Source organism: Erpetoichthys calabaricus, chromosome 14 (assembly GCF_900747795.2).
Source record: "Erpetoichthys calabaricus chromosome 14, fErpCal1.3, whole genome shotgun sequence".
NCBI classification, from domain to species: domain Eukaryota; kingdom Metazoa; phylum Chordata; class Cladistia; order Polypteriformes; family Polypteridae; genus Erpetoichthys; species Erpetoichthys calabaricus.
The window spans coordinates 20,006,391-20,034,108 of NC_041407.2; the positions used below are offsets into that span (position 1 = coordinate 20,006,391).

General features: G+C 42.0%; 1 protein-coding gene across 2 annotated transcripts in view; it reads left to right on the forward strand.

Annotated features, from left to right (window-relative positions):
* The first annotated feature begins 1,550 nt into the window (after positions 1-1,550).
* Positions 1,551-27,718, forward strand: part of ntn1a (netrin 1a) — a 259,741-nt gene continuing 233,573 nt past the window's right edge. The window contains exons 1-2 of one of the 2 annotated variants that reach the window (XM_028819281.2): positions 1,551-2,244; positions 2,903-3,937. In XM_028819281.2, coding sequence (XP_028675114.1) covers positions 2,923-3,937 — 1,015 coding nt within the window. In that variant the 5' untranslated portion in view covers positions 1,551-2,244; positions 2,903-2,922. Of the gene's footprint in view, positions 2,245-2,312; positions 2,495-2,902; positions 3,938-27,718 lie in introns of those variants that run through there. The other variant, XM_051936296.1, reaches the window with a different exon arrangement.

Genomic DNA, 27,718 nt, shown 5'->3' on the forward strand with positions numbered 1-27,718 from the left:
ACAGCGGCGCGAAGTACGGAGTCTGCCATGGGCCAACGTTTATTTACATTTACGGATACGTCGTTCAAGTTAAAAAAAAAAAAAAAAAAAAAAAGTAACGTGAGCAGATCTAAAAAGAGTTAATGTCTTCATCACGGAAAATTTTGAAATGATATTTTACTCTAGAGTACTCTAATTGTTTAAGTAATTAACTTGTACTCACGACTTCATTTTACGGTTTGGCCCAGTTTTTTTTTTTTTTTTTTTTTTTTTAATACAGTAACAAATTCACATGTTTGTTCTCGATGACTTTTTTTTATTTCCCTGCTTCAATTACTGTGCCGAGTTACATGACCACGGTAGGCTATACATCGTAACTCGATGTGAAGCAAACGCATTTAAGGGTTCCTTCATGGTCCCTTTTCGGTCAAAAACATTGGTATATCCATCAGTCTTTTTATTTATATATATATATATATATATATATATATATATAAAACCCCACTAATACAGGTTGCGGGATACTTTACTATTGGGCTTACACAGCTGTGTGCATCATGTGTTACAAAGAGATCCATTTACATCGGCAAAGTATGAAGGAAATGTGTCATGGGGGGACAAAGCTGACCACGTGTCAAGGTATTAATAAGCCGAGATAGGAATTAGATTATCATTAAAAATGTCTCCAGCGAATGGTATGAAACACGTTTGCTATAAGATGTCTTTATTTTATTTTTGCTAATTAGACCTCTGTATATGATATATTCACGGGTGGGTTTCCCCCTCTTCTTTCTCCGTGATAATAAAACAACTAGATGAACAACTGATGTAACAGCACGAGATAATGGCCGGCCGCCACTGCCATTTACCAAAAAAAAAAAAAGTTAAATATCGGACTTGACAATAATCTAAACTGAAATAAACATCACTTTTACTTACGCTCTTAACAAACCTTTTAATGGTACTTGCGTTTCTTTGTTAAACCATTTCTTGACATGCTGGACTTTGAAAAAGATTACGCACTTCTGTCCACATATTAATGTCTAGGAGGCGACCTATTAGGACATTAAAGCCTGAACTTCGCTTGTGTTACCCTATGCAGAAAGTGTCGTTTTAAAATGAGAAAAACATTGATATTTCACAGTTCTGTTATCTTCTATTTAAGGAATCTGTCAACGGATCTAAACAACTTACGGTTGGGGTTAGGGTTCTTTTGGGAACTTAAGGACGAGACGCTCACCTTTATTTTTAAGAAAGTAAATAACCTGTTCCATCCGTTTTTAAACCGGTATATAATTATAATTTGTGTAAATGGAACTATTACATTGCTAACGTTTTTATATTGCAGTATAATAAACGTTTTCCATTTACGCTATATACTTTAACTGTCAGCTTTTCATATATTATGTTCTGTTTCAACGTGGTATCTATTTAAAAAAAATTAAAAGATAAACATTGCTGTGTTATTGCCATGATTTTTTTTTCAATAGTATTTTCTCGTTCCTGTTTATTATAAGTATTATACTCGTGTTCTTATCGCTTGTATCTTGCTAGTTTTTCCATTACGGTCGTCGTTACCCTCCAGCTCCCCTTTATTATGTTCCAATTTGCTGCACTGGCGTGATATATCGGCACAAAGTGCTGCCAGCGTTCTGCTAACAAATGTACTTTTTTTTTTGTTTTGTTTTAATGGCTGAGTGTTCTCCTCTGCTGCCATGCCATTGTGTAACTCTTGGTTGCTCTCCCCAATTCCATACGCGTCCGTGTCTCCTTGCGCTCGCTCTTGTCGCTCCTCTTCTTAGTTGGGATGATGAGTCCTTGTCTGGCTGTTGCTCGTCTCTTCTCGAGAGCCTGCCTCTTTTCGGCGCTGACAAGCTGCCAGTGGATGTCGTTGTTTGCTCCACGCTGAGTGTCACTCCTTAAGATGACCTCAGGCTCAGCCGAAGCACAACTAGTCCTTTTCCATTCTTGAGACGGACAACAGGAGGGGGAAATCACAGAGATACTGACTTTGGGTCTCGCCGGTGCTGCTGGCTCTTTTTGAACCGAAATACAATACTAAACCAAAAGAAAACAAAAATTGTCCATATATATCAAGTAAAAAAAAAAAACGTGCATTAAAACTGCCGAGCAAAAACCAGGCTGCTTATTTACTTTTTTTTATTTTTATTTTTTTTTTCCTTTTCTTTGAGTTTGCATTACTTTTCTGAAGAGCTGATTGGGCTTACAGAACCATCCTGTCATATGAGGAGATCTCTCTACCTCGTAAGAACATTTAAAGTCACTTCTGTGTAAAGACGCCGGACTGCTCGATCAGTGTGTGTGTGTGTGTGTGTGTGTGTGTGTGTGTGTGTGTGCGCGCGTGTGAACAGATGTGTGTTGATGGCAAATGTGAAGATGCGCTCCGTCTGGCTCTCCGTTTAGACGTCTTTATGTGGAGGTGTTAAGAGGAAACGCGCAAAGAAGGAAAAAATGAAGAACTGCGAGGGCTCCGAAGAACTGACCACTCTAAAATGTGATGCTGACTCCTAACGGGTGTATATAGCGCCCTTTTCTAAACGAATGCTACTCTCTACCTTTATTTTGCGCTGTATTGCAGTCAGTGCCTGTGCTGTGCTGTCACTCCTCTTGTTTAATTTTCGGCGCCGTGTCTTTTCGCCTTGCCGTGCTGGTATTTCTGCAGCCCCTCTGCTTTTTTTGTTCTATTCCCCCCGACTCTCCGTGTATAGTTGCGCTCACTTTCCATGACTGCGGTTTTTCTCTGCGCTGTGCAGTCCGCCCTTAATTGCGTTAACAGTTCAGTACTTGAGCGCTTCCCTCCTCGTAGATTGATTCAACATCTCCGTCTGGCACTTGCATTGCTTCTCGCCCTCGTGTTGTCAGCTCTCTCAATCTTTTACTAAACCGTGTCTTTCTCCCGCAGGTGACTGCTGTCGGATTACAATGCTGAAACTCTGGGAGGCTCTGGTCCGCTTCGCAGCGCTGTCGGTCTTGGTGGAAGGGGTCACTGGAGGATATGCCATGAGCATGTTCGCAGCCCAAACGTCTCCGCCGGACCCCTGCTACGACGAGAACGGCAACCCCAGAAGATGCATTCCAGATTTTGTAAATTCAGCTTTCGGCAAAGAGGTGCGTGTGTCCAGCACCTGCGGAAAGCCCCCCGGGAGGTACTGTGTGGTGACTGAGAAAGGCGAGGAGCGCTCCAGGAACTGTCACATCTGCGACGCCGGGGACCCTAAAAAGTCTCACCCTCCCGCCTACCTGACGGACCTGAACAACCCGCACAACCTGACCTGCTGGCAGTCGGAGAACTATATCCAGTACCCACAGAATGTCACCCTGACGCTGTCGCTTGGCAAGAAATTCGAAGTGACCTACGTGAGCCTGCAGTTCTGCTCGCCGCGGCCAGAGTCCATGGCGATTTACAAGTCCATGGATTACGGCAAGTCCTGGGTCCCGTTCCAGTTCTATTCGACCCAGTGTCGCAAGATGTACAATAAACCAAATAAGGCAACGATTACCAAACAGAACGAGCAAGAAGCCATCTGCACTGACTCGCACACCGACATGCATCCCCTGTCCGGTGGCCTGATTGCTTTTAGCACGCTGGACGGACGTCCCTCGGCTCACGACTTCGATAACTCGCCAGTTCTTCAGGATTGGGTTACCGCCACCGACATCAAGGTGGCTTTTAATCGACTGCATACATTCGGGGATGAAAACGAGGACGACTCGGAGCTGGCCCGGGACTCGTACTTTTACGCCGTCTCCGACCTGCAGGTAGGCGGCCGCTGCAAATGCAATGGACACGCGTCCCGCTGCGTCAAGGATCGCGACGGCAACCTGGTGTGCGAGTGTAAGCACAACACAGCGGGGCCGGAGTGTGACCGCTGCAAGCCCTTCCACTATGACAGACCGTGGCAGCGGGCGACAGCCAGGGAGGCCAACGAGTGTGTGGGTGAGTGGTCCGCCCGCAGATGCAATAAGCTTTTATTCCTTAAGACCTGTCAAAGTCGTTGTATGTGTGTCATCTCACCTGCGGGGTGAAAAACCGACTGCTGGGACGGAGAGTCCAAGTGAACGTATAGTCCGATAAATCGCGAGAGTTGCGGGTTGCACGTGGGGCACTTGGCACCGGGCGAAAGTCTGGCCGATGCAGTTTAAAGAATCTCTCCCGGGTGGTTCACATCTCTGCGTTTCAAGCGTGTTAGTTAGGATTTTACTCGGAGATACAGATTTATTGTGTAGCGATTTGCAGGGGCATTGTTTGATGAACGAAAATGGAAAAATATGGTGGGGCAAATGTATACTCGTTGAAACACCTTTGGAAAAATAGCATGTATGTTTCAGATATTTAATTACTTGAAGCAGACTTCGCCCCTCTGGTTTTCGGCCACGCATGAATATGCATAATCCGAAACAGGTATGTGGAACAGAGAGGAAACACGTTGGTTAAACAAGCTGCAAATCATTAATAAACGCAGACAGTCCATTTCGGGCATTTTTATTAGCCCTTTCAAGTATGTGTCGGTTTACTTAATGGAGATTCTGGTCGTGCGTGTATGACAGCTCTTTCAAAGAGTTAAATAATGTCTTCGGGGAACGGCTGACCACAAGTTTAAATGAGCCAAATCTGGTTAGTAGGGTCGTAATCGGAACTATAAATGTGTAATTATCTGAAGATCTATCTATCCATATATATGCTTACTATTATCGCTTACAATCAACCCCTCATTACCTGTTATTTGATCTGTTCCTTAAACCCGTTTATTCTTGGGGACTCCGTATTTTGCAAGCTCCATTATTCTAAAATAGCGAGAGAAACGCGACATCGGCGCTTATCTGCAAAAGTACACGGAATTAAAATGATTAACACCGGCATATGCGATTGAGATTTAAAAGTGTTTGAACAATGTGCTTTCAAGCTTAGAATTAATCGTATATGTTGTGCGATAGCAATATATTACAATACTGTGTTGCTATTAAAGAACCTTACATGAAAAAAATAATAATAACGGGGATAAAATTAACGCACGCTGACAAATTTCTGCTTGCCTTATCGGTCGCGCTCTAGTTTGCGAAATTCGAAAGAACCTTTATGCTTAGTAATTTTGGTTAGTTGAGCTAAAGGTTTTAAGTTATCTGCATTTCAATTTAACTCCCAGCTTAAGGGGGTGGTGGTAATAATAATGTAAACCCCTCGCGTTCTAGGCGCTTGATTGTGTCACCCGAAAATAAAATAAGAACAAAAATGCGTTAAAATCAACTGAAATAATAATGATTGTCTGTATTTAACAATTTAGTAACGAGTCTGGTACAATCCGGAGCATTTTCTCTAACGTGCTAACAAAAACCGTTATACAGTACATTATGGACATCGCAAATGTGAGGACTTGACTGCACTGTACGGGCTTCAATGGAAATTTGGCAGCTCTTATATTTGCGCTGCTCGTTGGTTTATTCCGCAATATAAAAATCTGAGGGAAATGGAGAACTGCTTACAGCCCAGATGCTTCACTTTAACTCCGCTAAATTTACAAGTCCACAATGATTAACCAATCGCGCGCGAAATTTAATTGCGAGGAGAAGAAAAGCCGTTCGGTGCGCCCTTAGGAAACCCGCCGCACTCACGAAAATATCGTGCGACTCGAGTCGTTCCCCCCCAAAAAAGGGAGTTTCATTGATCAATTCATCCGCACCTCTAATTTGGCTGTAATTATAATTTTTTTAATCTGTATTAGTAATTGATTTCCGCCTGCTGATGAGCTGGTAAAGCGCACTGAAACGGATCACCACCTTAAGAGTATTTTTTCTTATTTGTTGTGCTAATTAACTGGTAGACGAAAGTGTCAATTAAGGCAATTATTACAGGGCTCGCATCCTTCAGCCCCCCCCAAACTGGCCTCTTTTTTTTTTTTTTTTTTTTTTTTTTTTTTTTAATTTTTGTTCCAGCCCGACTTTCTGCTGCTTAATTAATGATTTGTTTGGTCAGCTGGAGAAGTGCGAGTTTTGAAGCCGTTTTTTGGTCATTTTAGACGAGTTAAAAAAAAAAAAAAATCCCCAAATAATTGCACCAGTGTGTGTGTGTGAGTAAGAGAGAAGTATTTTCTATATTTCAAAGCGAACATGTGTTGAATACTGTTTAAAGTAGAAATGTGATATTCAAATGTCGCTACATTTATTTTTATAGGATAAAATCATTGGCTGTTTGTTTAGGAGTTTCACGAACTTTCATTTGTTTAGATGCAATTATATTTAATAGTGGAGGTGCTTTGATCGGTATGTATAGTCAGCGTATTTCTTTATATTTCGTTATTTATATGTTGCGAGGCTCGCCAGTTTTTTTGCTTGCTGTGAGTTAACGAGCGATTTCGTTTATCGTGGCGGTTTCTTGGATTCAAATCTGGATGAGGCGGACAGAACACTCTGGGCCGTTATGTGAAAGGCGAAATGTTTTCATATTTTTATATATATAATATATACACACACATATTTATATATATATATTTATATATATATATATATATAATATACACATACAGTGTATATGAAACATCTGTAGTTTACGAGTTCCCACCTAACGTCATAATCGAAGACGAGTATGCACGGAAAGAGATCCAATTATCTGATGCTGGGTGACGGGATTGCCGTCTTCTAGCATTTCTTTGTGAACTTTGTGCAAAAGTATCTCTGCTGCTATTCTGCAATTTAAAGATTTCCGTAATTTGGGAATAATCTGAAAGACGAAGGGTACTGTCAGAAGTGCGCGCAGGGGCCCTGCACGCTCATCCAGTTACAATTTAATTACTCGCCTAATTAAATAAACATCCGCAATCAATTTAGTAAATGAAGCAGGTTTTTGTTTTAGGAGAGGCGCAGAGATGGTTTATGTTATGTATATCTTTTTTTTTTTTTTTAAAGCATAACTTGCACATGCAGAGGAACAACATTGAGGGCAAGGCAGGGAGCAGCCGGGTCAGTCGCAGACTTTTTAAAAATGCTGGTTCTTTTAAGGGCACTTTATGGTTCTTTACTGGGCTGTGTGGTTCCTCGCAGAATTATCGATTGACCAGGCACCCTTTCATTCTGGGAAGATGTTTGTTGCATATGAAGTTGATTGTTTGTGCTTTGAAAAATTTCATAATATGTAGGAAAAAACAAACCGAAATGTTGAATGTGTGGTAGGCCGCACTGGTGCGAAGTTATTTTGTGCCCTAGGCCAAGCTTATCAGTGCGGTAGCTAACTTGTGCGGCTGGGCCCAAATCTCCCAACCCACCCCTTATGATCTTCACCTTAATGGTGGCACTGGCCCTGGTGGTGGGCTACCTAGCAGGATACTAATAGATGAAGATAACCTGAACATATAGCCGGTGTTACTGTATGTAGAAGGAGTCCTCCTAAAACGCTGACCCGCTGATATTTCACAAATCTGGTTGTGGTTATTCACTTCATGGAGCCTGTTGCAGATCTAAGTGAATGAATGTTCTTTCTGGAACTTTCATGTGGTTGGGAACCGTAAATGATTTCACTGTGGCATTGCTCTAAATCACCACGCTGGCACCTTTATTTGTAAGAGTGGGCATGTGCCGCTGGTATGGACTCCTGCCCCATGTGAACTTGAATTGCATTTAACATGTTCCACAATGTTAAAATAATAATATAACATTTTTTATAGAGCACCTTTCCCGTGCTTATATTGTGTAGTAATGGTTAGGTAGTGTCCACTAATGGGCTGTACTGAAAGTTCCTAACATTACAAGATCCGTGTTCTCCATTGTACGTTTACCTTGAGCCTAAACCTCTTTGGTTTCCTCCTGTATGTAGCTGGTATGTTTCTCCAGGTCTGAGTGCAAGTCACTGCATTTTGCCCCAGGGATCTTTAATGGGCACAAAGAGTCCGGACCTCCCTGAAGGATGGCGCCATATTTACTGCACTAGGGCATTGGGACCCACACATGAACCACAGGGTAAGCGTCCCCTATCAGTCTCGCCAACACCACAGCTAGCATCAGCTTATGCTTTTCCTAGGTGGTCTCCCATCCAAGCACTGACCGGGCCCAAACATGCTTCTGAAATGCAGCTGGTATGACTAGTAGGCTACTTACCCTCTTAAAAATGGAGGTGGTCCATCAGAGCAATGGCACAGAGGAACCATTTTTGGTTCTCAAAAGACCCTTCTACATGGAGGACCCATGTATTTTGCTCCATACAGTGCATATCCATGAATAGTTGTTAACAGATCTGTGAAGTACTGATGGGTCGTGATTTTCTAAGGATTCTTCCAGTAGCACAGGCCAAGCTCAGGTTTTCTTCATTTCTTCACGTCCTGCTAGGTAGCGTACCATAAATTTAAATATTTCAGGTTTCTTCTACATATTAGGAACTTTTATCAAAGCACAAATAACCAACTTCATATGCAGAGCGCCCTTCTGTGAATGAAGTGGTGCTTTGTCAAGAAATGGTGCCTCGAGGAAACCCGGAACCCAACAAAGAACCATAAAATGCCATCCAAGAATCGGGATTTCTTAAGAGTGCGAGTGAGCTTTGTGACAAGTGGAGTCGACGTCTGATTAGATATAATTAATGTTTTTTTATTAGAAGGGCATGGTGGTACATTAGAGTGAAGAGGCATAAACGAAAACCAAAGGCCTGACTTCAACTCCTAGCCAATATATAGTGTCTGTAAATCCATAGCCATTTTATAAGCCCACCTAATGCTGGGCAGAGTCCTGGAGATGGCTGGAACGTATCCCAGAAATCCTACGGCACCAGGCATGAAGAGTCCCGTGGATAGGGTGCCAAGCCATCCGAGGCTGAACGCACACACATATGAGGCAGTTTAGCCTTGGCAGCCCACCAGAGCTGCTTGAGGAAAGTTGCGCAGACACGGGGAGAACATGCAGAGAGGACCCTGGTGTCCATATTGTGAGGGCAGCAGTGTGTGTGTGTGTGTGTGTGTGTGCTTATGAATCCTTGGCGTGAGAGGGTGCACTGCAGTCAAAGATGCATGCCCACTGCTGCCTTCTCCTTGGCTCCCCCCTAACAGAATATCGACTTGAGCGGTCTGAGGTAATCGATTGCTGGTGTGCAGCAGGAACTAAAAACCTTCATTGTAAAGTGGCTGCTTTCTCCTCCGGGAGTCTGACATTTAAAGATCCTGAAGGGTGTTATTTTTTTTTTTTTCAGGCATGAGTGTGAAGTTTAGCAGCGGTGCTCTTAGGTGTGTAAACCGCACCGTCTGTGATTTATCTCAGGAAGTCTTAAACAGCTGGACCCGAGTTCATCTTGACACCTATTGTTGACGGCCCGCGCGGCCCTCGGCAGGCTTTGTCTAAACTGCGGAGCTCGGGCTCTGCTCGGGTAGCCTCGGAGCAATTTGACTCGACGCTTTCATGGGGCAGCTCTATTTATTTGGAGCTGAAGACGGAGAGCCTTTTAGCAGTTGACTGTGTGCCTTCTTTTTTAAAATATTTACAATAGTCCAAAAGTTATTGTGTGCCCTGGCACAGTGGTCCACGCTCTTGTATTTCTGACAAGGAGCTGAAGACAAAAATATGCATATACAATAAACTTCAGGCAGCCTTCAACGACTGAATCAGAAATTTATTTTGGGCTGCATTTTTTATGGTGGGTAATAAAGCAAAATGCCCCCCCCCCCCCCCCCCCCCAACCCCCACACCACCACCACCACCACTACGCCAGAGCGGCAAACTTCACATAATGTACTTCTGCTAAACAATAGGTATCCCTTTTTGATCTTGTGTTTTATGTACAGATTCTCGGTCAGAGACCAGGTGTGCTTTTTATTGGATTAAGTCATAAAAAGAAATTCCTGCATAATATAATTCAATAATAAGTAACATCGGCAATGGACTTTGCACACCGTCTGCTCTCCTCTGACAAAAAGGCTTTTCCAGGAGAGGACAAGCTGAAGGGAATTATTGGGTCATTGCCTCCATGATAAAAACGATAAGGGTTACCTTGCAGTCGTAACTTTTCACAGAGCAGGGTGCTCAACCTTTTAATTATAATGAGGGTATAATTCATGTGTTCTAACAATAAGCCACACAATAAGTAGAGTACGTTCGCTTATTAACCTGTGCTGGTTTGTGGCTTTAATCAACTGCTAAAACCATTGAATAGCTTAGACGTGGTCTGTGTGGTTTATTCTGACACCCCTGGACAAAATGAAATGAATGGCAGGTCATTTTAGTGGTGCAAGCTTTGCTTTTGAACATTCTGTTTTATTAGTGCTAGCTGTGCTGTTTGTCTTGGATCGAAATCGAAGTAATCAATGTAGACCTCCAAGTTAACATTTGCAGGGCACTATGTCCATCCTGTGCTATGTCTCTGCTATGTTTGGTACAGGATTTGTAAAGGCAGGGCTACAGTTTGTGACGCGCCGTCTGTTGGATATCATTTGGTAAGGGAAGAGTAAAAGCAATGCTAATGTTTGTGATGTGCCATCTGTTGGATATCATTTGGTACAGGATTTGTAAAGGCAGGGCTACAGCTTGTGATGCGCCGTCTGTTGGATATCATTTGGTAAGAGAAGAGTAAAAGCAATGCTAATGTTTGTGATGTGCCATCTGTTGGATATCATTTGGTACAGGATTTGTAAAGGCAGGGCTACAGTTTGTGACGCGCCGTCTGTTGGATATCATTTGGTAAGGGAAGAGTAAAAGCAATGCTAATGTTTGTGATGCGCCATCTGTTGGATATCATTTGGTACAGGATTTGTAAAGGCAGGGCTACAGCTTGTGATGCGCCGTCTGTTGGATATCATTTGGTAAGAGAAGAGTAAAAGCAATGCTAATGTTTGTGATCTGTTGGATATCATTTGTTGAAGGATGCATACAAGCAGTGCAACTGTTTTCTGATGCACCATCTGTTGGATACAATTTAGTACAGGATTCGTAAAATCTGGCAATGCTGATGGAGCATCTGTTATCATTTGGTTGTTATGCACCATCTGTTGGACTTCATTTAGTACAGGATTTGTAAAGGCAGGGCTACAGTTTGTGATGTGCCATCTGTTTGATATTATTTGGTGAAGGAAGAGTAAAAGCAATGCTAATGTTTGTGACGCTCCCTCTGTTGGATATCACTTGGTACAGGATTTGTAAAAGCACTGCTAAAGTTTGATGTGCCATCTGTTGGATAACATTTGTTGAAGGATGCATAAAAGCAGTACTACTGTTTGTGATGCATCATCTGTTGGATACCATTTGGTACAGGATTCGTAAAATCTGGCAATGCTGATGCAGCATCTGTTGGCATCTTTTGGTTGTTATGCGCCATCTGTTGGACATCATTTGGTACAGGATTTGTAAAGGCAGGGATACAGTTTGTGATGCGCCATCTGTTGGACATCATTTGGTACAGGATTTGTAAAGTCAGGGCTACAGTTTGTGACGCGCCGTCTGTTGGACATCATTTGGTAAGGGAAGAGTAAAAGCAATGCTAATGTTTGTGATGTGCCATCTGTTGGATATCATTTGGTACAGGATTTGTAAAGGCAGGGCTACAGCTTGTGACGCGCCGTCTGTTGGATATCATTTGGTAAGAGAAGAGTAAAAGCAATGTTAATGTTTGTGATGCGCCATCTGTTGGATATCATTTGGTACAGGATTTGTAAAAGCGCTGCTAATGTTTGATGTGCCATCTGTTGGATATCATTTGTTGAAGGATGCATAAAAGCAGTGCAACTGTTTTCTGATGCACCATCTGTTGGATACAAGTTAGTACAGGATTCGTAAAATCTGGCAATGCTGATGAAGCATCTGTTGGCATCTTTTGGTTGTTATGCACCATCTGTTGGACATCATTTGGTACAAGATTTGTAAAGGCAGGGATACAGTTTGTGATGCGCCATCTGTTAGATATCATTTGGTGAGGGAAGTGTAAAAGCAGTGCTAATGTTTGTGATGTGCCATCCGTTGGATATCATTTATTACAGGATTCCTAAAATCAGTGGTAATATTTGATGCGGCATCTGTTGGATATGATTTTGTGAAGGATGTGTAAAAGCAGTGCTAATGATTAAAATGCCATCTGTTGGGTACCATTTGGTACAGGATTCATAATAACAGTGCAGATATTTGTGATTTGCCATCTGTTAGGTATCATTTGGTGAAGGAGACATAAAAGCAGTGCTACTGTTTGTGATGAGACATTTGTTGGATACCTTTTGGTAAAGGATTTGCAAAATCAGAGGTAGTGTTTCTGATGCACCATCTGTTGGAGAGCAGAAACAGGTAGTACAGGTAGTCTAATTCCCTATTATCCGTCCATAAATGTTATCCATTTGGTGTACCCTTCTTATGAGATATCCTTTTCTGCCCATTGTGTGGTGGAGAACGTGTAGTTGGATACATTTAGTTGGATAATATTTTAAAATTGATATCAAGTTGCAATTTTATGGATCTCAACAATCAGAGTGGACCAGCAAAATTACATTCCCTGCGTCAGACGTCTTCAGAATTTCCCTGCTTTTCCACATTATTATTCATCGTATTGAGAGAAATGAGACTCTGAGAAGACGTACTGCCCAGTTAAGAGAGTTTCAAAGAATCCAAGTGAGGCCCGTTGGAAGCCTCAGGCATTTGAAGGGGGCTGTGCTGGGCATATCTCCTCATTGTGTTTACCTAAATGTTCCTGTGGAAACTGTAGGATTTCATACAGGTGTAGTCTGATGTTAGTTCAAATGACTGCAGAGAGAGTGCCTTCATTTAATGTTCTGTTTGTCATAAAAGCAAAGCGTACTGAATGCGTTGGGCTTTGAGATGATAACATCAGGTTATTTGTATACAGATATTTGAATATAAATAACAAGCCGGTTCAGTTTGCAGATAATACCAAGCTGGGTGGACTGGCAGATAATCTGGAGTACGTTGAATTAGAGGGACTTGGACAGCATACAGGCTTGGGCAGATTTGTGGCAGATGAAATTTAATGTCAGTAAATGTAAAGTATTACACATATGAAGGAAAAATGTGAGGTTTGAATACAAAATGGGAGGTCTGAAAATCAAGAGTACACCGTATGAGAAGGATTTAGGAGTCATAGTGGACCCGACACTATCAATGGCCAGACAGTGTTTAGAAGCCATTAAGAAGGCTAAGAGAATGTCAGGTTATATAGCGCCTTGATGTGTGCAGTACAAGTCACAGGAGGTTCTGCTCAAGTTTTATAACACACTGGTGAGGCCTGATCTGGTGTATTGTGTGCAGTTTTGGTCTCCAGGCCACAAAAAGGACATAGCAGCACTAGAAAAGGTCCAGAGAAGAGCTACAGGGGATGAGTGATGAGGAAAGATGAAAAGAGCTGAATATTTAAAGGAGATTAAGAGGAGACCTGAGTGAAGTGTTCATAATGATGAAGAGAATTAATCCAGTGGATTGAGATGGTGACTTTAAAATGAGTTCATCAAGAACACGGGGACACTGTTGGAAACTTGTTAAGTGTCAATTTTGACACAAACATTAGGGAGCTTTTCTTCACACAGAAAACCACAGACATAATAGAGACCAAGTAGTGTGGTAGACAAGAGGACAAAACTCGACGTGATGTTATTTTACTGGATAGGACTGGTGAGCTTTGTTGAGCTGAATGCCCTTTTCTCGTCCTGATTGTTCTCATGTTCTAATAAAAACATAAGTTTACAGGTTCACATTCAAACTGCCAGTTTTAGAGCTTAGTAAATATGAAACACTTGTACCTGTAAAACAGTTTTTAAAATGGCCTTCAGTGTAGACCGGCTGTGTCGGTTTTTGTTCGGTCCCCGTCACTGACTCATTGGGTTCACTAGAGTGAGTAACTCAGTCTGCTTGTACGCCAACTGCGAGAAAATGAAAATAACGTCCCCAGTCCTATGAAACTATCTGAAATTTGTGCACAATACAGAAAGGACAAAATTTATCGGTTAAACTTGTTAAGATGTGTAGTGATGTAAACATTTTTAGACCATGTGGCTCAAGGTGGTCTCTCTCGCTTTTAACCAAACCAATCACCCTAGTGCCCGCATGTGGCTGCCTGGCAATGACAGTCACACGCTCATCTTTCTAAGTCTCCTTCCACCTGCCATTTACCATTTCCACACGTTTGCATTGTTCGCCCATCCCTCCACTTGTTTACGTCTGCCATTTTGAATTGCTTTGTTCCTGGTTTAAGTTGTGTAAAACAGTATAAGACAAAGATAAAGAATCGGGGTGACACAGAGACCCTGTATCTTGTAAAGGCAACAGAAGAAATGCAGCTCTTTAACAAAACAACAACAAAAAAAAAGTCCCTAAGGACACAAGTGCCAGATTAGACAGATCCAAAATGGCGACACTTCCTGTTAGTACAGGCTAGGCAGGAAGAGGCGGGACCAGGTGGACAGGCACTGGAAGTGATGTCAGAGGTGCTGAGGTTGTCAATCATCCGATCTGTACAAGGAGGAAGAGGCAATGGACTACAGCGCCACCCTGTGGACTGGCAAGGAATTACCAGCACCAGAGCCTTTAAGCTGTCCCCAAGGTGCATGTGTGTGTGTGTGTGTGTGACACCGGATGTATGGATTGTTTTCAACTTGGTGCTTTTTTATTTTAACTGCACATTCATTTGCTCTGTAGTTTTTCCCCATTCATGTTTGTTATGCAGGCCAATCCTTTTTTCAATTAGACAATGACACTTTATCATTTTATTCATGTTATTGAATCCTCCTAACACTTTTTGCCACCCTGATCTGGCATCATGTGGCTGCCATCTAATCCCATTTGCTCTGTGGGAGGGCGAGGTTGGGTAAACTTCATGAGGTGAAACCCTGAACAGGATAATCACGTTAGCATGTGGTGGCCTGATGTGTGGTTGCTGGCTCGGCCTCCATCAAGTCTTTACTATGTGACCTTTGGCTGGTCACCTTAATATTTTTAAATCTCTCACCCCTTCACCACCTAACCGCTAAGGTGTGGTGCAAAAATGGCTGCCGTTGCATAATCTGGGTGGATGCTACACATTAGTGGCAGCTGAAGTGGCTCCCCGCTCAATAAAGCACTTTGAGTAGTGAGAAGAGTGCTCACTAATTATTGTAATTAATGTAAAGAAATATTATTGTTACTGCCACTAAATGTTTGCCGCTACGTCATCCAGGTGGATGCTATACATTAAAGGTGGTTGAAGTGGCTCCTCACTCACTGTGTAAAACTCTTTGCATAGTGAGAAAAGCACTATATAAATGTAAAGAATTATTATTATTTTTACATTGATCCACCAGCCTTCTGTAACAGCACTGCTGCACCATCTCACTGGGTCAAGCTATCTTTCTGGGACTCTCTATGGGAATGCTTCATCCAAATATGGTGATTTTATTATATACTACTACTACTACTACTATGTTACTTACTCCATGTAGTTGGTAATTATGGCAGAGAAGGTTTTCTCATGGCAAAGTTTATGAATTAATAGGGATCTATGGTGACTGATGCTAGACAACAGCAAACAATATTAAAACATTTCATGTTACTCATAGGCGGCACGGTGGCGCAGTGGGTAGCGCTGCTGCCTCGCAGTTGGGACACCTGGGGACCTGGGTGCGATTCCCGGGTCCTCCCTGTGTGGAGTTTGCATGTTCTCCCCGTGTCTGCGTGGGTTTCCTCCGGGCGCTCCGGTTTCCTCCCACAATCCAAAGACATGCAGGTTAGGTGGATTGGCGATTCTAAATTGGCCCCAGTGTGTGCTTGGTGTGTGGGTGTGTTTGTGTGTGTCCTGCGGTGGGTTGGCACCCTGCCCGGGATTGGTTCCTGCCTTGTGCCCTGTGTTGGCTGGGATTGGCTCCAGCAGACCCCCGTGACCCTGTGTTCGGATCCAGCGGGTTGGAAAATGGATGGATGGATGTTACTCATATCATATAATTCACGTGCCAAGTCATCCAGTCATATGCACACAACGTCCAAAACACATGCATTTTTACTGAAATACCAGCTGTGCTGCCCGTCTAAGATGGGCTGAAATCTAAATAATCGACTCAGACTTCAGCGTTCACATTGCACTTCGTATGCCATTTGGTATGGGAATCGTAAGAGCGGTGTTAATATTTGTGATGCGGCATCTGTTGGAATGACAAATGCATTGTGCTCAGGTTCTCTTTTTCTGGTTAAGATTCTTGCTGCCGCATTCTGGAGTCTCATTGCAACTGATTATCTTTCATAGGTGTTGTTAACCAAAAGTCCTAAGGCACAAGTTTCAAAAACATTTCCAATAATGCGCCATCAAAATCCCCGGCTAGACACACAAATGGCTTCATAGAATCTTTATAATATAAAAAAATGTACTCTCTACAAAGTAGTACAGGACAGACAGGGAAAATTGGAGATGCCTGTGACATGAGGGAATCGAAAGCAAACAAATCCCAATAAGGTGATCCAGTCAAACGTGGAGCATGAAGGTCAAAATCTCAGCCATTCTCAAATGCACAGGAAAAGGCACAAGAACTCCGCGCTAGGAACTGTGGGTGGAGGGCAGGTCCTAGTGGTGATTGGCTGGTTATTAACCCCACCTCTTTGGGGGGAACCACCCACAAAACATGTGGAATATAACCAAGGCACAGTACACAATGCAAATTATCGACATTAATGTAAATAAATTTTTCAAAAATTAGCAGAAAGAACTTTAGGTAGTCACGTTAGGAGTGCATTACAACAACAACATCATTTATTTCTATAGCACATTCTCAAACAATGTAGCTCAAAGTGCTTTACCTGATGAAGAAAGAGAAACAAAATAAATAAGAATTAAAATAAGGGATAAGAATTATTAAAATAAGGGAACACTAATTAACATAGAATAAAAGTAAGGTCCGATGGCCAGGGAGGACAAAAATAAAAAAAAAAAAAAAAACTCCAGATGGCTGCAGGGGTTCCGAGGCCACAAGACCACCCAGCCCCCTCTAGGCATTCTACCTAACATAAATGAACCTCAATCAGTCCTCATGGTTTTTTAGGCTTCACATGGGAGAATTTGATGATGATGGTCATGTGGACCTCTGGCCTTTTAATCCGTCAATGTAGGGACATCATGGTGATTTGATCAGGTGGTGGTGGCGCAGATCAGCAGAGAAAGCCGGAAAAAGAACAGCAGAGAAAGTAGGGGTTAGTACGGATTTCAGAGCCGCCATTAATGATAATTAAAGGCATATACAGAATATCAGGATTGAACTAAAATGAAGCTATGAGGAAGCCATGTTAAAGTAATGTGTTTGTAGCAGTTTTTTTAAAGTTCTTCAACGTATTAGCCTGGCTAATTTCTATTGGCAAGCTATTCCAGATTTTAAGTGCATAACAGCAGAAGGCCACCTCACCACTTCTTTTAAGTTTAGCTCCTGGAATTCTAAGCAGACACTCATTTGAAGATCTAAGGTTACGATTCGGAGTGTAAGACATGAGATGATTTAAGGCTTTGTAGACCATAAGGAGGATTTTAAAGTCAATTCTAAATGACACAGGTTACCAGTGTAGTGACATCAAAACTGGAGAGATGTGCTCAGATTTTCATTTCCAAGTTAAGATTCTAGCAGCTGCATTCTGCACTCGTTGCAATCGATTGTCTTTTTTGGGTGATCCTGAGAGAAGTGTGTTACAGTAATCTAGTCGACTGAAAACAAAAGCGTGAACTAATTTCTCAGCATCTTCCAATGTTAGAAGAGGTCTAAGTTTTGCTATGTTAAGTGGAAAAAATGCTGTCCTAGTAATCTGATTAATATGTGATTTAAAATTCAGGTCAGAGTCAATAGTTGCCCCTAAATTCTTTACCCCCATCTGGACTTTTACACCTAATGCACCACGTTTATTTCTAATAACTTCATTATATCAATTTTTGGCAATCACTAATATTTCTTTTTTTCTCTTTATTTAGTTTGAGAAAATTACTACTCATCTATTTAAAAACAAAAGTGAGACATTGTGTCAGTGAATCAAGAGAGTCGGGGTCATCAGGCGCTATTGATAAATACAATATCCATAGCGTATTTGTGTGTCATCAGCATAGCTGTGGTAGGTCAGATTATCTCGGAGAATAACGTGAGCTAACGGAAGCATGTAAATCGAAAAGCGCAGCAGACCCAGGATAGAGCCTTGTGGACCACCATATAGAGTATCATGTGTCTGTGAAGTATAATTACCACAACTAACAAAGAATTTTCTACCTGCCAGGTAGGATACAAACCAATTTAAGACCCTGCCAGAGAGGCCCACCCATTTATTAAAGTGATTTCTAAGAATATCACAGTAATCTGGTTGACTAAAAACAAAAACGTGAATTAATTTCTTAGCGTCTTGTGGTGTTATATGAGACCTTATATTTGCAATGTTCTTTAAATGGAAACATGCAGTCGTAGTAATCTAGTTAACATGCAACTTAAAGTTTTGGTCAGGGTCAGGGCCGGATTTATATGAAAAGAGGCCCTAGGCTATTCCACTTATGAGGCCCTTTCACCTTCCATTTTTAAGTTTGTAAATTACATGAGAGCAGGGCCGGATTTTCCTATAGGCTAACTAGGCTTCAGCCTAGGGCCTCAAGATCAAGAGGGGCCTACATTCAAATTGTTAGCAAAATTAAAATTACACTATTCTAAAAACAGTGAACACTAAAACACTGAACCGAAAATAAGGAGAAATTCTACGCATATGACTAATAAACAAACATAAAAATGTATTGGTTAAGATCAACGCGTATTACATATTTTATTATCTCTCATGTAATTTACAAACTTAAAAATGGAAGGTGAAAGGGCCTCATAAGTGGAATAGCCTAGGGCCTCTTTTCATATAAATCCGGCCCTGCATGAGCGATAATAAAATACTTAATACGCGTTGATCTTAACCAATACATTTTTTATGTTTGTTTATTAGTCATATGCGTAGAATTTCTCCTTATTTTCGGTTCAGTGTTTTAGTGTTCACTGTTTTTAGAATAGTGTAATTTTAATTTTGCTAACAATTTGAATGTAGGCCCCTCTTGATCTTGAGGCCCTAGGCTGAAGCCTAGTTAGCCTATAGGAAAATCCGGCCCTGGTCAGGGTCCATTATGACACCTAAATTATTTACCTCTGCCTTGACTTTATTGTTTATTTCTTAGACCCTCACTATTTCCACTAAACCAAGGAGAAGTGTATGATTTTAGGATTGCGTTTTTTTAGGTGCGCATGTCTGGGAACATCTGGGGTGGGGTAGGTCGGCCCTTGAATTGAGATTTCATTCCACAGGTTTCATTTGACGGCACTGGATGCCCATCAGTTTTATAATTTGACTTCTTTTTTTATTTTTTCATAAATGCCTGTAGTGTTGTCCATTTGTCAGCTGGTCTGCCCTGGACTAGGCCTCATTTCTGACGACTTAAAAAGCAGAATTCCCAGCAGCGAGCGGAGAGAACAGAGAAGAAAAAAAAGAAACGTGACGATCGGCTTGTTTGATGATTGGCGCGGTGCAGTAAAGCAATTATATTGTTTCTTGCTCATTAAAGGTGGTATAAATAAACAAGACCGCCAGACGCCCACTTTCTCTTTTTCTTGTTGCAAATCGGCTTTGATTTTCAAGCATTTGTTTATTTCCCTTTTCCTCTTTGACCTTGAGATCTTTTATTATGGAGGAATGGCACCTTTATCTATGCTTTATTTGAATTTTTGCGCACCACCTTAAGCGGCGACTATCTGATCCTTTTTGCACATTTGTGAACCTCATGGCTCGATCAGCTGCGCTTTATTTCTAAGCAGTCCCCCTGATCTGAGGGACAGTTTACAAAGGGGAAATAAACGACATCAAACTGTGTTGCATTATGCCGAAGCACGTGGCGGCAGATCTCTGTGTTGACTGGGAGACAAACAAATGAGCTGTCAAGCTACGGGAGGAAGGCAGATGTCAAATAAAGTGCAAAATGGAGTCTAACCATAAGCACACATTTCAGGCAGCGATTCACAGTCACGCATAAACAGATCACAGCATGCCACACAGTTAATGCATGCATTGCCAGCTCTGTGAGTACCTCTCGAAGCCGTGAGATCGGAGAAGCTGCGGCAGGACTGTCAGAGGTGGCACAGCTCTAAATTACCTTCGCCTGCGTTAGTGCGACATGGTAGAAGCTTAAAGCAACAGGCTTCCAGTCGGCTCTACAGAACGGACGTGGTGAAAAGGGTGGGGGTTGTCTCCACGTGTATGAAGCATCCGAGGCCACTTAAAAAAATCTGCATTTTTATGAGACATATTTTGAACTTTCATGTTCTCACAAGCGGGTTTGACAGCCGGGCGAATGCACAAACTGCCATGCGTGAAGTGTATTAGACAAGAGCCATCTTCCCTTTGTTATCCTTAGAAGATTAAGAGCAAAATCAATTTTGATGTTTAAGTCTTAATTGCTTATTTGCGAGGATTATAATCGTCCAGTGTACCCTGGTGTCCTAGGAATTAAACTGGAAAGTAAACAAAAGTTATTGCTTCAGTCCCAGCCTTAGACCCCAAACAAGTTATTAACTGGTCACCTTAAAGAAACAATTATGCTGCAAAACCAGTGTCTACCCTATGGAAAGGTGCTATATATAAGTATGTGCTTCTGTAAAAAGCCAAATATCTCCCTGAGGACAAATAAATATTCTATCTATCTATCTATCTATCTATCTATCTATCTATCTATCTATCTATCTATCTATCTATCTATCTATCTATCTATCCTGTCCTCCCTACTATACTAAAATTAACATCTATCTATTCTATAGTGCCTTTCACATCTGTCTGTCCATCTGTATCCCATCACAAGCTTACCAGTTCAATTCATATTACTGAGTTACTGTGTAATCTTTTTTTCAGTCACTAAACCTACCAGTGCCAATGCAGTAGACACAATTACAATACACTTGTAAAACATTCCATGTCGTCCTAATCAGGGCCGGCCCTAACAATTGCGGGGCCCTATGCGAAACGGATTGCGCGGGGCCCAGTCGGGGTAGGGATAAGTATAATAAGTGAAAATTAAGATTTTGTATTAGAAAATGAATTCGTCTTTGCATTTTATTCATTCTTTACTAAGTACAAAATCACGATCAAATTAACTTTACTTTACGAGCCTTGCGTGTAGCGAAGTCATACAGTATATCATCAAAATTTTGTTTCTTACATAGATCACGCTCAATAGCAAGAATTGCCAAATTGTTCAATCTATCTTCGTGAATTGTTGACCTCAAGTAATTCTTGATTAGTTTGAGGCGCAAGAAGCTTCTTTCACCAGATGCCACAGTTAAAAAAATGAAAAATGAACAAAATAAAGTATTTACTGAATTATTACGTCGTTATTGCATTTGATTACGTGATTTAATGTTTGAACGACAATTTGCATTTGATTATGTCACGTTTGCATTTGATTACGAGTAAATAAAATTTAAAAAAATACCTTAAGTCTACCAATTTAGGGGAACTTGAGGTAAGATGAACCACTTTTTAAAATTCCTTGTCAAATCCACATTTTTTGCTTTTTACCAGTAATTTTCAGTCAAATTATTGTTAATGATCTGCATATGCATGCGCTTGTCACTTAGGGATGAATCGGTACGTTTTGAGCAAGTGTTTGTGAAAAAATTTTTTTTTTATCTTACCCCTACTACGGGTAAGATGAAACAATCGTTTGGGTAGACGAATCACATTATTTTATTTTGTAAAACTATCTTAAACATTTGAAATGAGAGACTATTCATAAAACAAATTGTATAAAGTTACAAGTTGACGTGCCGATGATTCTATGGCTGACTGTTAACATAGGGTGGGTTATCAATGTACAGGATCTTCGAATTTTATACAACGCTTGTTTCTGAGGAACAAGCTTTACTCACCGGTGAAAAAATCTTCGTCTGGCAGAAAAGAGAAAATTTAAACCACTGCCGGTAAATTTCAAACTATTCATCCAAAAAATCGATAACATCATCTCCATAAATAGCTCCTCCTATTTGATTGGTTTCACTGAGCTGAGCCATCATAAGGTTAAGAACGGTGTCTGTTTCATCTTACCCCAAGTTCCCCTAAATGACGAGTTTAGAGAGAAAGCACCCGAGCAGCTATAATTTTTTTTTCAATTTTATTTACTTGTCGTAATCACTTGAAACAACGACGTAATAGATAAAAAACACTGTAAAAACATAAAAACAGAATAAACACGCTGACCTATACATGATTATAAGTTATAATGGTTTAATTTAATAAATGACACCTAGAATTAGCGCGGGGCCTATGAAAGTGCAGGGCCCACTGCGGCCGCATAGGTTGCAGTGGCCTAAGGCCGGCCCTGGTCCTAATAAACCAAAACTTGCCAGTTCAAGTCACACTATTGACTCTGCATGTTCTGGTTCCTGTCTTACACCCTGGGCAGCCGAGATAGACTACTATATGTTACTTGGATTTGCCGCTGTCCACACTGCAGAAACACAAACATTTGTATGTATGTATGTATGTATGTGGGTGCATATTATGTTACAGAGTCCCCGTCAAACAATATAAAGAGTACATGACACGTGTTTCGCCCTGATTGGAGCTCGTCAGGTGTACTCACCTTTTGCTTCCCCTTATGAGGACTGAACCTCAGACGTCACTCCTGAGGTGAAGCCGCAGACGTCGTGTCACAGTGGTTGGTTCGCTTACTTGACACAGTGAACTTTGAAGTATTACATCCACAGGTCTGATCACAATCTGATCATTTGGGTGGTCACCTACCAGGTAACCAGTCAGCAAACATCCACCTCATCCCCTCAGGGTGTAGGTTGGATTTAATACTCCAATCCACACCTTTCAAGTAAGCGAACCAGCTGCTTATATGCATGCATGAATGGCACTATATCGAGAAGGTTACTGATTTACTTTCCATCACTGACTCCTTTAGTGACAGTAAGAAAATCACTAAACACGCCAGAACCCTCGCTGTATAAACCATAACTGCAATTGTAGTGGTACTGTGTGATTTATTTTTTTTTTTTTTTTTTGAGTTGCTTTGGTTTAGAGTGTCAGTTAAATAAATACGTACAAAATAAAGTACATTTGTGGTTTCAGCCATATGGAAAGGATTGTTTATTTTATTGAAATGTGTAATTTATTGATAGTTTGATTGCAGTGTTGACATCGTTTCTCATTGCCTTTCTGGATTATTTGAGCTCGATGACCAGAGCCTGGGGTTTTGTCCCTCGCAGTGACTTCACCATGAAAAATGAACGAGGGTTCAGTGATGGCACTCAACACCCCAGCCCAGCCTCTGCGACCTTCTGGTGCAATGGCACGCAAACCACTTCCACATGCTGTCAAAAAAAAAAAAAAAAAAAATTCCAATTCCAGAAGGAACGCTTTACGCCCATCTGCACGACGGAGTAATGGATTGCACACATGTGGCCGAGTGATTCACAGGGGCCACATACCAAGAAGGGTTTTTTTTTTTTTTTTCTCCTTTTTTTTTTAAAGAAAATAAATAGCCAAGCAGACAAATACTCACCAGCTGTTTAATAGGACAAATACGAGCTACAAAGAAAGTGTGAAAAGAAAGATAAGCCTTTCAGTGCGGCCGATGAAAGCTGACCGTCTTGGACCGAGTTAGCTGGGAGGGAGATGATCGGGGAAAGTCACTTCGGCAGGCAGATTTTAGCAGCTATGGGCACAAACTCGTTTTTAATTATTTATGTAGTAATATGGAAGACTGTTGCCTAAGCTCCTGGGTGGGTGTGTGTGGATGGGATTGGGGGGCTGTTGCGTCTGAAAGGACTTGATTGAGGCTCCGCGAAAATCCTGGTGGTACATCGAAGTGACTTATTGCAGTGGGAAGTCTGGTGCTGGATCACATAAATTTGTCTGGGCGTGAGGCAAAGAAACATTTCTAATAAAAGTTATGTCTCTTAAGGGCTTCTAATGATGCCCAGGCAATTACACATTTTGGCTTTGTCAGAGGCAGACAGGGCGGCACAATATCGCTGCCTCACGGCTCTTGGACCACAGGGGCTCTCTGTGCTTAGCTCTGTCGTCCTGGCTGTAGATTTTATGGCACAGATTTCTTTTCACATGAAAGGGGTGAGCAGTGAGCAGCCTTATGCCCAAGTGGTGAGGTCCATTTTGTGGTTTTCCTGTGTCCGTGTGGACTCGCCGTGACTCGGGTTTACTCTGTTACCGTTCTATTTCAGACAGGGCCGTCTTAACGTATGGGCATAGACTGGGGTGGGGCATAGGGGGCCACAATATTTCTGATGCCTATGTGTGTTTCTGGTTTGCTATCAAAACAGGAACCCCAGTGCACTACTTTGCCCGGGGGTGCCTATGATGCTGCTATGACAACTTTGATTTTAGGGGTGTGCATGCCCACCAGTGGACTGACTGACCAAGTCCTGGCATATTCCTGTCTTGCAAGTTATGTCGTTGGGATTCACTTGGACACCCCGGCTGAATAACGGCGGACGTCTTCTGATTATACAAGATACTGACGTACAGTGCAGTGTTACGTTATACTTAGGCCCGTACACCTTGTTACCAGTAGGGAGGGTGCCACTAAGATCCCAAACCCCAAGCACACAAGACCCAACACCACTCTGGGTTCAGATAAAGGATTTTTAATCCACACAGCTCAGACATAACAGCCAATATCCAAACTCAAATACTCGCTCACTTTCTCTTCTTTCTCTCCTCCAGTGAGTGTTGCCCGCTGCCTCCCGACTCTGACTCATTTAGGTGTGACGGTGGGGTACTTATGCAACCGGGAGTACTTCCTGTGGCACGATGTGTCTTGTTGGAAACACTTCGGGGTCATACGGAAAACCAGGGAGGTCCCCCTCCCCACCAGCACCCTCTACTGCCACCCAAGAACCCCTACAGGACTGCGTTTCCGAACTCCAATTCCCATGCAACCCTGCGGGTGTCCAAACTGGGACTACTTGTCAGGAAATCCGCCACCTGCTAATCTGGGGGATGAACTGCTCCTGGTCACTAAATCTCGCCAGTCCATCCTTCGTTCCTGTATCCCAGCCAGGACAGGAATTTATAAGGTGCCAGTGTCCACAATCTGGGCAGACTTTCATTAGGGCTTCTCAGCCGGGCAAGAAATCCTCCTCAATCCTGGCACTCACAGCTTTTATACTGTAACTAGCTGTATAAAGCCAGGGGTCCTAGAAACTATTGAAATCGTCAGGGGAAAAAAAATTGAAATGTAGAGATGTCAGGTAATTGTAAAGGAATACTCTGGGTGTCCCTCTCCTAGGAGATTTCGTGTTACCGGCGTGCTCGCCTCGCTTGTGCATTAGCGGCAGGAGGAAAAGTAAAAAGGTTCTCCTCATTGGTACAAAATCAACATTATTCAAAACCGATCATTTTTCCTTTGTTATTGATAATTCCTCTGTCTCCCCTTCCTCACAGGTGTCCTTGACAGTACTTTATCCTTTCAGTCCCACATCAATAACATCTCCCGGTCTGCATATTTCCACTTGTGTAACATTAATCGTATTCGACCCACACCACTGCTCTCCTTGTTCATAGCCTTGTCACTTCTCGTCTGAATTATTGCAATTCCCTTTTCTTTGGTCTTTCTCGCAAATCTCTTTATAAGCTTCAACTGGTCCAGAATTCAGCTGCCCGCCTGCATCATTACTAGAACCCCCTCTACTCACCATATCACTTCCGTCTTGCAGCAGCTTCATTGGCTTCCAGTTAAGCTCCACATTCAATTCAAAATTCGTCTGTTAACTTTTAAGGCATATCTGTCTGACCTCCTCCATGTTGCCATTCCCTCCCGTACCCTTAGATCCTCTTCCTCCATCCACTTGACTGTCCCCTTCGTCTGTCTTACCACCATTCACTTGCTCTGCTCCCCAGCTCTGGAACTCACTAAATGAATAGAAATATTGAATCATTTTCACTTTTCAAATCTAAACTTAAAACTCATTTGTTTAAGACTGCTTTTTCTCTTTGATTACAATTGCTCTGTCTGATTTAAATTTTTGCATTTTAGTTTTGTTTATAATGTGTGTTTTATTTGTTCGGTGTTCTTGAGTGTTTAGAAAGGCACCTATGAATAAATAAAATGTATTATTATTATTAAAAGGAATACTGTTTTGCCGATGTGCTCGCCTCACTTTTGTATTAGCTGCTAAGCGAGTGACTCTTTCTTCGGTGGTTTCGCTTTGCCGACGTGCTGGCCTTGCTTGCGTATCCTCGGAGGCGGAGCCCTTACCCCGACTCCACCTCTTACTTCCGGGCCAGACAGACAGACACACTTCCACGTGTGTCTTATATATAAGTCCATCCTATATATATATCTCCATATTACTAACCGAAGGCTGTAAACCGGATGGGCGCATCGAGACGCACGCGCACTGCAACAAGCCTGCCCATAGCTACCAACACAGCCACAGAAAACACAGAAACGAGAACGTTGTAAACCGGATGTCACGAATCGCCCGCCTACCAGTGTGGTTGCTTTGAAGACCCATATAGCATTTAAATAACGGTTAATTGGCACACGCACGATGACACGCTAGACTAGATGTACCAGACTCAGCCGTTTGCTTAGGCTGTACAAATCCAAGCCCATAGCTAATGACACAGCCGGACCTGTAAACGAGCCCGTATGGATAAAACAAATGAACGAGGGTGCCCACACAAAGAAACCGCTGTAGTACAAATATGTTTATTTAATTAAATGAAACCTTAACCATGGCTACAACCTGAGGTACAGCGTGCACGCCAGAGTGTACAGCCGCCCGAGCGCGACCGCCCACACCACTGCATGTACCACGTTCATTTAGTAATGTGGCCCACCATGCCCGGAACCGCCACCATGGCCACTTCAGCACGCGAATCCGCCGCCGTCAGCAAACGACTTCTCGCTGACGACACAGCCATTGAAAAGCAAACACGCGACTGCATGGCTAAAAACAATAAACGAAGGCGCCTACAACTGAGTCACAGCTCCAAAAAGAAACCGCTTTAGTACAAATGTGTTTATGTAATTAAATGAACTGTCCCAGGTCGCACCCACCCTCCATGATATTTCATCCCTCCAAGTATCAGAGGGAACTGAAAGTGATTGCCATTCTTGGATTTGCGATTCTTTCGAGAATCGGGGGCTTGCTGGTATATATATATAATATATAAGATGCCTCACTCTAGCTGTGACTGACTGCTCCTTTTCTCTTTAGCCAAGGAAGAAGTTTTTCTTTCATTTTGGCAATTTCGGTTGTGTATTTGGTGTGGTCTGTTATTTATTAATTTATTTATTGAGCGTTTATTAAAAGCTAAATTTTCCCTTTTGTAAATGTATGCAAACCCCTTTAAATGAAAATCTGCAATGTGCACTTTGAACACATCTCAATTGTTTAATTTGTCATTTTAAACTGTGGAGGAGAAGAGTAAATCAAGGAGACTGTACCTTTGTCCCACACATTATGGAGGCCACTGTATAATAATAAAATGCGAAAACTTCCAAAACATTTTATAGGCGTTGTATAACAGAAAATTACTAAACCATACAGCATTCACATTTGTATTAAATTGTTGAAAGAGGAAAATGGAAATGAATTTCCAGGGGGGTTGAGAGATGCGATCGAGATCAGATCATCTTGGAGAGACACTTTGACGACACGCGAAACTAGACATTACAACCTTAGGAAGCAAAACCCATGAGATGATGACTTTTGCACGTCACGCCCTACTTACAAACAATTTAAAACAAGTTCACGGACATCTAACGCCTAGCAGTTGTTGG